Consider the following 12,363-nt stretch of genomic DNA (forward strand, 5'->3'; position numbering starts at 1 on the left):
CTTGTGGAGGAGGAGGTTTATGGCGTAATCTGTAGATCTGTCTGGCCGGTATGCAAACTGTAGTGGATCCAGGGTGGCGGGCAGTGTGGAGGCGATGAATGTCTTGATCAGTCTCTCAAAACATTTCATCACCACAGATGTGAGGGCTATGGGCCTGAAGTCATTGGAGCTGCTGGGGTGTGGTTTCTTTGGGACAGGGACTATTATGGACTTCTTGAAGCAGGTTGGGATCACACACTGTCTGAGTGAGAGGTTGAATATCACTGTAAACAGAGGTGCCAGGTGATCAGCGCAGGTTTTGAGGACACGCCCACTAATCCCGTCTGGTCCAGTCTTTGGCCGTAGCGGTGTTTTGCCTTCTGGTTGGGAAAAGTCTTGATGGTTCTCCTCGGCGTGGTATCATCCAGAACTTTTCCGATAAATCCCACAACCGCTTCCGTAAACTCCTCGATATCTCCACCCGCACTGCTGTGAAACATGTCCCAGTCGGCTGAATCCAGCGCACCCTGCAGAGCGGCCTCCGATTGATCTGTCCACCGCGTCACTTCTCTCACAGCAGGGGGTTCCTGCTTCAGCCTTTGTTTGTATTTAGGCATGAGAAAGACAGCGCCGTGATCCGATTTTCCAAAGGGGGGGAGAGGTTTCGCTTTGTAGCCTTCTTTGAATGGGGAGTAGCAGTGGTCTAGAGTCCTTACTCCTCTGGCGGGGCAGTCGATGTATTGAGTGAACTCCGGTATCACCTTTTTCAAGTTAGCACTGTTAAAGTCCCCGGCTACAATAAGGGCCGCTTCATGATGGTTAGCCTGAAGGGTGGAAATCACCTCATGTAGCTCGGACAGTGCAGCGTCTGTGGCCGCCTGGGGTGGAATATAGACGGCGCTGATGATGACCGAAGTAACTCGCGGGGCAGGTAGTGGGGACGGCATTTAATGGTTAGGAGCTCCAGGTTAGGCGAGCATGAGCGTTTGAGAGGGACAACGTTCCTGCTGTCACACCAGTTGTTATTAACCATAAGGCATACTCCACCTCCCTTTGATTTCCCCGACTCACTCGTTCTGTCCATGCGGTGAACTGTAAGGAATTCCGCAGGTTGAATGGCGAGGTCCGGTACGAGAGGAGTCAGCCATGTCTCGGTGAGGCAGATGATGTTGCAGATGATGTTGCAGTCCCGCAGTCCCGTTTCCTGGATAATTGTAATAACAGCTTGACAGAAAGAGTGTGGAAAACACCAAGAGCTGGGCGATTAATTGAATTTCGATTTCGATTTTGGCTTCCCTTGATCATGAAAACAAGATAATCGTAATAAAACGATAATTCTACCGCACGCTGTGTCTTGTGTGGTAAATGCAGCGAACCCTTCCATCTCCACCTGTGCACTGTGCCCCGCCACCGCCTGAAAATTTTCGCTTTCAGCGACGCCGGTGCGTATTGCCAGTGAGTGTTTGGGGGGGAAAAAGTGTAGAAGAAGACGATAGAAGTTGGCAGAAAGGCAGCCATTGGTCGGGAAGAAAGGTAACGCGAATTCTGTGGCGTGGAAACACCTTGGTTTTGAGAAGTCTGACTCGGAACAAACAAAGATATTGTACAAGATATGTCACGCAACCATGTTTGCAACTCAAGGGAACACGACCGCAGTGCTCCTGCAGGAATAAAGAAATAACGGATACCACATATAAGCCTTCAAGTCTGGGATAGTGTTTTTTTTCTTTTTTTTTTTTTATATATATTATTTAATTCATTTATTAATATATTTTTTCTCTTATTTATTTGTATTTTTCTTGTTTTTCTGTTCAAACTTATCGTGTTAAAAGAAATACCAGAGTTAAAAGTTCAATAAATGCTTGTTCTCAAATCAATGAATAATCGTCTTTAATAATCGTGATTACAATATCAATCAAAATAATCGTGATTATGATTTTTGCCATAATCGAGCAGCCCTAAAAACACCCATCCCTCCTGCTTTGCTCGAGCACCTCTATCAACAGTGGTAGGGCTGAACGATTAATTGCATTTGCAATAATATCTCGATATGATAAAACGCGATTTTCTAACCGCAACTTGCGCGATTACAAGGTGGTCACGTGACGCTTTACAGACGTTTACCTGTAATTTGCTACTGCTCGTTTTTTGCAACATGGCTGAATATTTGTCCGACTTTGAGGTTGTGGACGAACCTTATCGTAGCACATTACAGGTAAACAAACCGACCGTCGCGGGTGCGCGCGCTGCTCAGAGATGACATTATCCAGGATGCTGTTAACATAACTCGGGGACTCAATGGGGAATAGCAATAGCGTATCATAACAAAGTATTGGCGGAATGAACGAGTTTCGCGGCAGATTTTTTAGAGGCTGCATTTCGATGCCTTGACCACACCCGCTATGTGGATATACGCTGATCTAATTATTTCCTGAACAAGTGCAAATGAAACAAAAGTGATATGAGTGAGTAAACTATGATATTGTATGCTAGAAATAAGGTCCAGGTTGTAAAAAACAGTAGTTTCCCTTTAAATGCACAGTGGCAAAGCCACAGATGTTTCTGTAATGAGCAGTTAAATAAAAATGTAATTTATTTCAAGTCATACATCTTTTAATTTAATTTTAACAAATAGTCCCAGCCTATGGGAAAGAACATTTTACACTAAATGTATTCATTATGTTTTGTTGGGAAAAGCAGAGGATAAAATAAAAAAATAAATAAAAAATCGCATATTAAATCGTAATCGCAATATTTGGGGAAAAAATCGCAATTAGATTATTTTCCCAAATCGTTCAGCCCTAAACAGTGGTATAAGAAGGTCTTGAAATTCCTTATAAAATTCAGATGGAAAGCCATCATCCCCAGGTGATTTATGTAGAGGAGGTGATTTATGTACAGGAAGTGATTTAATAGTGTCCAACAATTTAGCACTAGAAAAGGGCTTCTCCATACCCTTCCTGTCTTCCTCTGATAAACATGGCAAGTCAGTGGAGGATAAGAAAGACTGACACTGTGATGTATAAAGGTCCATATAATACTTTTATATGGACCTTTAATTTTAAGGCGTAATTAATTTCAGTGAGATTATAAATTAACACTTTGGACGGTGTTTCTATAGCATTAATTGTTCGTTTGCTGTCCTCAGTTTTAAGTTGCCATGCTAGCACTTTATGTGCTTTTTCCCCAAGTTCATAGAATTGTTGTTTTGACCTAGTTATTTTCCACTCTTTGATATGTATTTATAGTGTTGTATTTTAATTTCAGATTCATCAGTTCTCTGTATATGCCCTTCGTTGGGGCATTTTTCTCAAGTGCATGAATTTGTAGTTCCAGAGTATTAAGCTCAGCACTGTGTTTCTTCTTAACCCTTTCGTATAGGATATAATTTGGCCCCTCAAAGGCTTTTAATGTGTCCCTAAAAAATGAAAATATTAGGAGCAAATGATCTATTTGTTAAAGTGAAAAAGTCAATCTGTTCTCTGATGAAAGTACAGAATTGGGGTGTTTCAAAAATGTAGGGTTAAGCCTCCATCTGTACATTTCAGTTACCTTGTCAGAGATGGATACAGGCACCAAAGGAGAGTGATCACGGAAGGTATTGAATGTCTAGAAATCAAAAAATTATCTTTACGGGTATGACAGTTGTGAGGGTGCGAATAAAATGAATAGTCTATGTCCTGTGGATGCATCTGCTCCAACTAAATCAACTCCTCCTCATCCTACCAAATGAAACCCAGGCACTTGGGATACCTGAAGAAAGGCCTCCTGCATAAATAGATGATCGTCAAAATTAGGATCATAAATGTTCATAAAAGTCCAGGATTCTGAATATATCTGCCCTTTTACCATGATATATCTACCTGAAGGATCAGATACATTCTTAGTAGCAACAAAGGAGACATTTTTATGAAGCAAAATCGTTGCTCCTCTCGACTTTGAACTAAATGATGAAAAGAAAATTTGACCTACCCAATCCCTTTTCAGCGTTTTATGCTCGCTGTCTGTTAGGTGTGTTTCTTGTAGGTAAACAATGTCAGGTTTTAATTTTTTTGAGGTAAGTATGGACACTTTTTCTTTTGATAGGGCTATTCAATCCTTGAATAGTAACCGCACTATTATCCCTTTTATGCCAACCACTGCTACTATGGAGAAAATATGTTCTAAGCATATGTCTCTCTGATAGTTAAGGAATAAAGATATATTTGACAAAACAAAGCCAACCATCCAAACAAACAAACAAAACATATACACCACTATTCTCAATTGCCAGTCTACCATCCTGACAACCAAATGCGAACCTAGTGTGAAGAATCTAACGTGCTCGTCTTCCCTTCTTCCTAAACTCAGACATGAACTGAACTTGCGAGCTCTCATAACATTTCAAAAAGAGTAAAAACACACGCTCTTATATCCCACTTGGGGAAGACATTTCAGCCCACAGAGATACATTCCCTGGCCGCCCGGATGGCTGGATGATTATAGATTATCATAAAATAAAATAAATGTACTGTAATAACATGCTCAGTTATTAACTAATTAATTACCATTGTATTTATAGTTGTACTCACTAGCACCCTGGTACAAAACCAAATTAAATGAGACAAATAAAATATGAAAATGAAATCATAGTCGGTCAGAAGGACCAGTCCGGTTCACTCTAATGCCAATCTAATGTCACTAATGTCAATTCAATTAATTTGTCTCAGGGGCAGTAGCCCTGAGCAGGTCACATCAATAGTCATGTCAGTCACTTAAATAATCAGTTCTTCCATTTATAAACCATCAAAATGGGCCAGTGAAACGATCTCATTAGTAATATGGACGAGTATTCTTCATTTATCAGGACTTGATGTTGATGCTCCGCGTTGATCAGCCGTGGGAGTCAGCTGCCAAAGGCACCTCCCACGGTGTCGAAAAAGTGGGTTCTTCCGACATCTGTCTGGACCTTCAGGCGTGCAGGACAGATGAGTTAGCAGGCGATGTTTCCGCTTTAATCGCTGTAGCGCCGGGACGAACTGCTTACGATGTTTGTATAATTCCTGGCTCATATAACTTTATTAGTCCCGCAATTTCCCCATTGCGGGACTAATAAAGTTTATTCTTATTCTTATTCTTATATGGGAAGAGTTGTTTGATGCAAATATTCCCCCTCTTCTTAGCTAGGGTCAGTATTTTTTTCTCGATCTTGAAACCGAAGTAGATGGTCTAGGGCTGAGACGAGGAGGCTCACCTGGTCTGGGCAAAACATTTAAACATAGAAATACATATTCGAAAAGGAGTGAGAAGAAGAATAACTTATGAACTCCCACCCCTTCTAATTTTTACTTTTAAAATGATAATAATGACATATTCAATAGCATTAAATTTTCATTAACTTTAAGTACTTTTCACAACAGTATTGACTTTAAATGGTTAAAAAAAAAAAAAAAAGAAAAAAAGAAAAAAAGTACAGTCAGTAGTCCGTACTCGGACCAGGACTGGTAACAGCTCTTAGATGGCGCCGTAGGGTTGAAGTGCTTCGGTGGTATGCAAACTCATACCACTGAAATATGCATATACAGTATATTGTATATATGTCTATGGTTAGCCGAGCTCTGACGTGTGCATCAGTGTAATCGGTGTACCAGGAAATCGTGCACTGACAAAAGTTCTGCGATGTTTAGAATACAAACTGCGATTAGAGATGAGAGCCAATTAATAACGTCACTCGCCGCCAAGTGGTCAGGGGTGTGAATTGCAATCTGTCAAAATGACAGCTGGCCTTCAGATTTTTCTTGAATATATATTCAAAGATTCATTCAATATATTCAAAGTTCACTCCATATATTCAAGATTCATTCAATATATTCAAAGGTTCACTCCATATATTCAAGGTTCATTCAATATATTCAAAGATTCATTCAATATATTCAAAGTTTCATTCAATATATTCAAGATTCATTAAATATATTCAAGATTCATTCCATATATTCAAAGGTTCATTCAATATATTCAAAGGTTCATTCCATATATTCAAGGTTTCATTCCATATATTCAAAGATTAATTTCCTGAACGGCATGCCATAATATATATAGATATATATAGATATATAGATAGATATATAGATATAAAAAAAAAACAGTAGTTCCCCTTCAAATGCACAGTGACAAAGCCACAAATGTTTCTGTAATGAGCAGTTAAATAAAAATTTAACTTATTTCAAGTCATACATCTTTTAATTTAATTCTAACAAATAGGCCCAGCCTATGAGAAAGAACATTTTACACTGAATGTATCTAATATTTTGTTGTTCATATTTAAATCATGCATTATGTTTTGTTGGGAAAAGAAGAGGATAAAATAAAAAATATATAAAAAAATCGCATATTAAATCGCAATCGCAATATTGGGGGAAAAAAAATCGCAATTAGATTATTTTCCCAAATCGTTCAGCCCTAGTTATCACTCAGGTAAAGCTGTTTCTTCTTCGTCGTGCTCATGCAACCACGCCAAGCAGTCTGCTGCAATGCCTGCAGTGCCCCGTGTGTCGAGGCGGTGTAATTACAGTGACTCAGAGAGATGCCGCAGACATCTGCTCTTTCTCCGGTGTAAACGGTATTGCAAAATCTCTACCGGTTGACACTTTTATACCGTCACACAGTATAATACCGTCATACCGCCCAACCCTACTAGACCATATTCATTAAGACTTTTGTAGAAGAACCGGGACTGAGTGGACGGGATTTTCAATAAATAATAATATGTCGTCCGCGTATAGGGCTATTTTATGTTGGTTTCCACTCTCATCCCTTATTCCTTGTATAAGAGGGTTACTTCTAATCAATTCTGCAAGGGGCTCAATGCTAAGAGCGAACAGGGCTGATGAGAGCGTGTCCCCCTGCCTTGTCCCCTGTCCCAGATCAAAGAAATCGGAGCATTGGCCATCAACTCTGACTCTTGACCGCGGATTCATATAAAACACTCTAATCCAACTCAAAAAGGTTTCGTTAAAGCCCATATGAGCCATTGTTTGGTCCAAAAATGTCCAGTCCAGTCTATCAAATGCTTTCTCAGCATCTAAGCTGAGAAGCATTGATGGAGTCTTTCTACCAGAAGCAATAGATTGTAGATTTAGAGCTCGTCTGACATTATTGGTGCCCTGCCGTCCGGTTATGAACCCCGTTTGATCAGAGTTAACTAATTTCCGGATGTATCTTTGTATTCTATTTGCCAAGATAGAGGTCGAGTTTGTGAGCAAAAACTTTATAATATACCCCAGAGTATGCATCGACACCCGGATTTACTGTTCTTTAGTTTACTCATACTATTATTTCCTGTACTGTTATGGGAGAAGATAGCATCTCAGCCTCATCCTGTGATAATCTATTCAATTGGATTGAGTCCAGGAGTTTTGTTATTTTCTCCTCCTTCCCTATTAATTCTTGACCTTCATATAATTTTTTATAGTATGCAGCAAACGCCTCTGCTACTTCTTTCGGTTGGGAGGTAATTCTATTTGTGTCGGGGGTTTAATTTTAGGTACCACACGGTTCGATTGAGCTTTCCGTAACTGAAAAGCCAATAACCTACTTGATTTATTCCCGATTTCATAATATTTTCTTTTCACAAATCTGAGCATTCCCTCTGCTTTATATGTGAGTAAATCATCTAATTCTTGTCTCTCCTGTTTTAATAATTCCAATGTTTTCCTTTTTCTTGATATTTTGTGTTCTTTTTCTAACCTGATAATTTCAGTCTCCAGTTCAAGTCTCCTGGCTTCTCTTTGTTTTTTTTATTCTCGACGTAAATCAATACCGATCCTGCAACTTCGTTGCATGGACTAGAGCAGGGGTGCACACACTTTTTCAGCATGCGAGCTACTTATAAAGTGACCAAGTCAGAACTACTATAAAAATGCAAAACATACATTTATTTATATATATTTTTTTTTTACTTATATTGCACAATATAACTGTACATTGTTTGTCTTTATCTCACGCTGATGACTTGCACTGAATGGAATCAGCCAGGGATGCATAGTCTGGACAGTAGCTACTGATAGCCAGCCTCAAGCACACTTCCAAATGATCATCGGTCAAAGTGGAATGGTGTTTGGACTTAATCGACGTATTGGGCACCCTGGACTAGAGGGTGACACGGGAATCAATTGTTGCTCCCATCCCATCTGTCAAATCACTGAGGTTGCCTCGGAAATTTAGGCTACACTTAGGCTATACATGCATTACCTGCAGGCCTAGGCGATTTCATTACGTAATTCCTAACGGAGATCTTCTCACACTATGCGGAGCGCAGCGATTCCAACGTATTTGATTGTGGGTTGTAACTGGTTCTCTTTTGTAAAATGAAATGGGCAAAGCATAAGTCATGAAGTTATTTCGAGAGGTGATTGCCTATTTCAACGGCAAAATAAAACAAAAATAAGAATGAACAGAAGAATGTTAATTTGCAGTTCTAGTTATTCCTCTCTCCTACAGCGTCCGTCACAATTACTTCCAAATGACAGACAAATTAGCCGATGACGTCATTTAGCGACTCCTAGCGACTTTTAGAACAGCATGTAAATGCATTCCACACTCACTTGCGAGTTCATTAGACACACAAGTGAATGTGTTCTAATATAACAGTCCTGCACTAAATCCTCCTTCATCAATGTTGATGTAGAAAGGTGTCAGACAGGTGGGTGCTTGGTCTGGTCTAGGTGGGTCATACATGTCTAAGACCCTGACATCCACACAAATGCCAGGTCCAAAAGTTTCCCAGCAGAAACCTTGCTTGCATTGCATTGTCACATAATGGTCACTGTTATTTACATCTCCTGTCAGTGGTTTTAATGTTGTGGCTGATTGGTGTATAATTAAATAGTACTGCAAACCACCGCCTTCAAAGTAAACACACAGTTGAATCGACAACTCTCTGTTATTTGAAACAAATGCTCAATACCAAACTTCAAAACTGTAGTGCAGCACTGTTATATTAGACCAGTGTACCAAATGAACTGGCAAGTGAGTGGATATTTGAGTGTCTTTGTGTCCTGATGTTTTTCTCTTTCCAACCAGGAGGCACTGGGAGCAGACATTGTTCCTGATTGCATGCTAAGCTTTGTGGAAATGTTGCTTCCGACCCTGTTAGGGCTACTGAAAGGCCTTGATCCTGCACAGGGAGACGTTCACCTGAGAAAACACTGCCAATGCATCACACACATTACTAGTCTGCTGCTCAATATCCTTCACATGCCTCTGGAGTTCTGCTCTTTTTATTTGTTTCTGTTTACTATTTGTTTCTGAATCTTTAACTCTTCCACTCCTGTGTACTGAGGACTCCACCAGATCTTTGGTGTCGCGACAGGTGAGCGCTCTGTTCTGCCTCTCCCAGGTTGAATCCCTCCTCTCCTGCTGCTATAGCAACAGCCCCCTCATCTGCCTGTCTCCTGGCTCTGAGAATGATCTCAGGTGAGTGATCGTCACGTTACAGTTAGGGCTGAAACGATTCGTCGAGTTACTCGATTAACTCGATTACAAAAATTGCTCGAGGCAAAAACTCTGCCTCGAAGCCTTGTTAAATTCCTATGACGCGCACTATACGCGCAGGGATCTGATTGTTCCACACGGACCGTTGTTTTGGAAGCACCTATGCAAGCACACCACCAGCGCGATACATTTTGAATTTAGTTGGCGCGATGGCGGAGAGTAAAGATGCCCATAAACGGCAAAAAATGTCTAAAGTTTGGGATCATTACATTCTAAAAAAGGAAGAGAACAAAGTGCAGTATATATACTGCAAAGTAGACCTGGCGTACCACAGCAGTACAAGCTCAATGATCCAGCATCTAAACAGAAAACATCCACATGCTGTTTCACCAAGCGTCGCTGAAACAAGGTAACGTAACCTAAACCTGTAATTAATTAATGTTCGCTGATTTTAATCGCATACTGTATGTAGCGATGTCATGATGCGGTTTGACTAGATATGATGTTTAGCTTCAGGGGCGGAGTGGCAATCGGGACGACCGGGCCGGCCGAAGGATTTATGCAGCGGATCAGAAATTGAGCGGCCGCGAGGCGAACGCGACCGGCCTGAGCTTATCAGAATCATTGACGTTACTAAATTCTCTGCACCCTCATCTCTCTCACTCTTCCTCACGCACAGCACGCGTTCACAAACAAACACACAGGTTGCTAGGTTACCATAGCAAATAGGCTCACCCCAGAAATTATGTATTATTTGTTAGTAGCCTAATGGTAAATGCTGCAGGTGTAGAAATCTACATAAAACGGATATTTACTTTGATGTCAGGGCTAGATTACAGCATGAAACTTGCTGTGCATATTAATAAATTAAATTGCTTTTTGTTTTACAGTAAGTTCGCTTAACTGTATTGTTATGTAATTGTTGGCACTGGCACTTTTAATGGGTAAATTGCAATACATGGGCTTAGTTTTGGAGCCAAATGTTGGAGTTGGAGTTCTGTTTTTTTGAGAAATAAAAGGCAAATGCTTGATCATTTTTACAGCCACATAATTTTCGTTATGCATCATTTGTTTTGGTTGTTTAAAAACGTAAAAAAAATATCCGATTAATCGATTAATCGATCGATAAAGTGCTAGATTAATCGATTACAAAAAGAATCGATAGCTGCAGCCCTAGTTACAGTACATGCTCTGATGAAAGAGGCAATTTGATGATTGTTGACATATTTCATTGTCAACGGAATTGTGCCACACTTACAGTGACTGTTGGAATAATCATTTGATTTACTGATAAGTCTTGGAACTATTTTAGCATTTTATCAGTTGTTTTACAGACAAGGATGCAGAAAGATTTATAGTTCAAGCTTCTCAAATGTGAGAAATTTCAGCTGTTTTTTTAACATCTTTTTCAATTTTTAATATTGTTTGGGACTGTTGGTTAGACAAAACAAGACAACAGTCTGTTGGGTACTGGAATTTTTTGGGTACTGGAGATTTTAAAACGTAAAGGATTATTCAGTTAATTACAAAAAAAATCAAATGAATAATGAATGGAAAATGAAAATGGCCCCTAGTTACGATAGTCATTTATCGGGCTACAGAGTCACTCATACAGAAGCCCTCACCAAATGTGTAATGAACCTGATCACCCATAACATTATGAAAGCCTGCCTGATATTGAGTAGGTCCACCTTTTTCCAACAAATCTCTCACCCGTCGAGGCATGTATTTCACTAGACTTCTGAAGGTGTGCTGTCGTATCTGGCACCAAGACATCAGCAGCAGATCCTTCAAGTACTGCAGATTGTGAGGGGCCTTCATATTGGACTTGTTTGTCCAACACATCCCACTGATGCTGGGTTTGATTGAGATCTGGGGAATTTGGAAGCATTTGGGATTCCCGCTGTCAGCTCATTGGTCACAGAGCAGGAGACGGCCTGGGAATAAGTTTACCATAAATGTTCATATAAAGCGCCCTGTTATTCATTAATTCCATTCACATTTTACACACTATTTTTGATTCTTACGGTAATACGGGAGAGAATATGTACCGTTTCAGCTCAATACTATATCAAAGTAACATCCTAATGGATGGCTCCCAAGGTCTCCCAACTGAACATTGCCCAAAGCATCACACTGCATCCTTCAACTTGCCTTCTTGCCATAGTGCATCCTATTGCCATGGAAAGCCTTGTGATGTAAAAGAAAACATGATAGGTACTGACCACTGCAGACTTGGAACACCCCATAACAACTGAGATTCTGGAGATGTTCTGTCTTCAAAGTCTCTGGAATCCTTCCGCTTGAACATTTTTCCTTCTTGTAACATAAGTTTTGTGGGCAAAATGTTCACTTTCTGATATACCACACCCACTGACATGAGCCATGATAATGGTTGTAATGTTATTGCTGATTGGTGTATATTATACAAATAAAATATGTAAAATGGGTGAAATAACTTTTAGCGATTTACTGCAAATTTAACCCCGCAATTAGAATCCTTCTTCCGTGACTGTTGCCTTTGTGCACATATGTAAGGTTGTGTATTATGTGCTTTTTCTTGCAGTCAGGTGTGTGCACAAGCTCTGCTGAAGACTCTGGAATTAATGAGCAAACTGAGGCAACAGGTGAAAAACATGGAGACCAGTTTCTACAGGATGTTACAGGTGTGCACACACTCACTCATCACTTTATTCACCTCTTGAGCTTCGTCTTTTACTTCCTCTCCAATTAAATTTTTTTTGTGTTATTTTCTTTGTGTTAATGCTTCAGGACCAGAGGATCGTGACCCCACTCTCCCTGGCTCTGACATCCCACCACAGAGCGCATGTGCATGCTGGACTCTCGCTGTTGTTTGAAGCCACGCCCCTCCCTGACTTCCCCATGCTGGTGTGAGTTGGAAATAACATCAAA

At 40.2% G+C, this 12,363-nt stretch overlaps 1 protein-coding gene across 1 annotated transcript in view; it reads left to right on the top strand.

Moving 5' to 3' along the window:
* Window positions 1-12,363, top strand: part of cip2a (cellular inhibitor of PP2A) — a 44,247-nt gene that overhangs the window by 11,710 nt on the left and 20,174 nt on the right. Inside the window, exons 10-13 of the mRNA XM_084565956.1 lie at window positions 9,040-9,202; window positions 9,285-9,432; window positions 12,017-12,116; window positions 12,223-12,341. Coding sequence (XP_084422082.1) covers window positions 9,040-9,202; window positions 9,285-9,432; window positions 12,017-12,116; window positions 12,223-12,341 — 530 coding nt within the window. The remainder of the gene's footprint in view (window positions 1-9,039; window positions 9,203-9,284; window positions 9,433-12,016; window positions 12,117-12,222; window positions 12,342-12,363) is intronic.

Source organism: Chelon labrosus (assembly GCF_963514085.1).
Source record: "Chelon labrosus genome assembly, chromosome: 18".
NCBI classification, from domain to species: domain Eukaryota; kingdom Metazoa; phylum Chordata; class Actinopteri; order Mugiliformes; family Mugilidae; genus Chelon; species Chelon labrosus.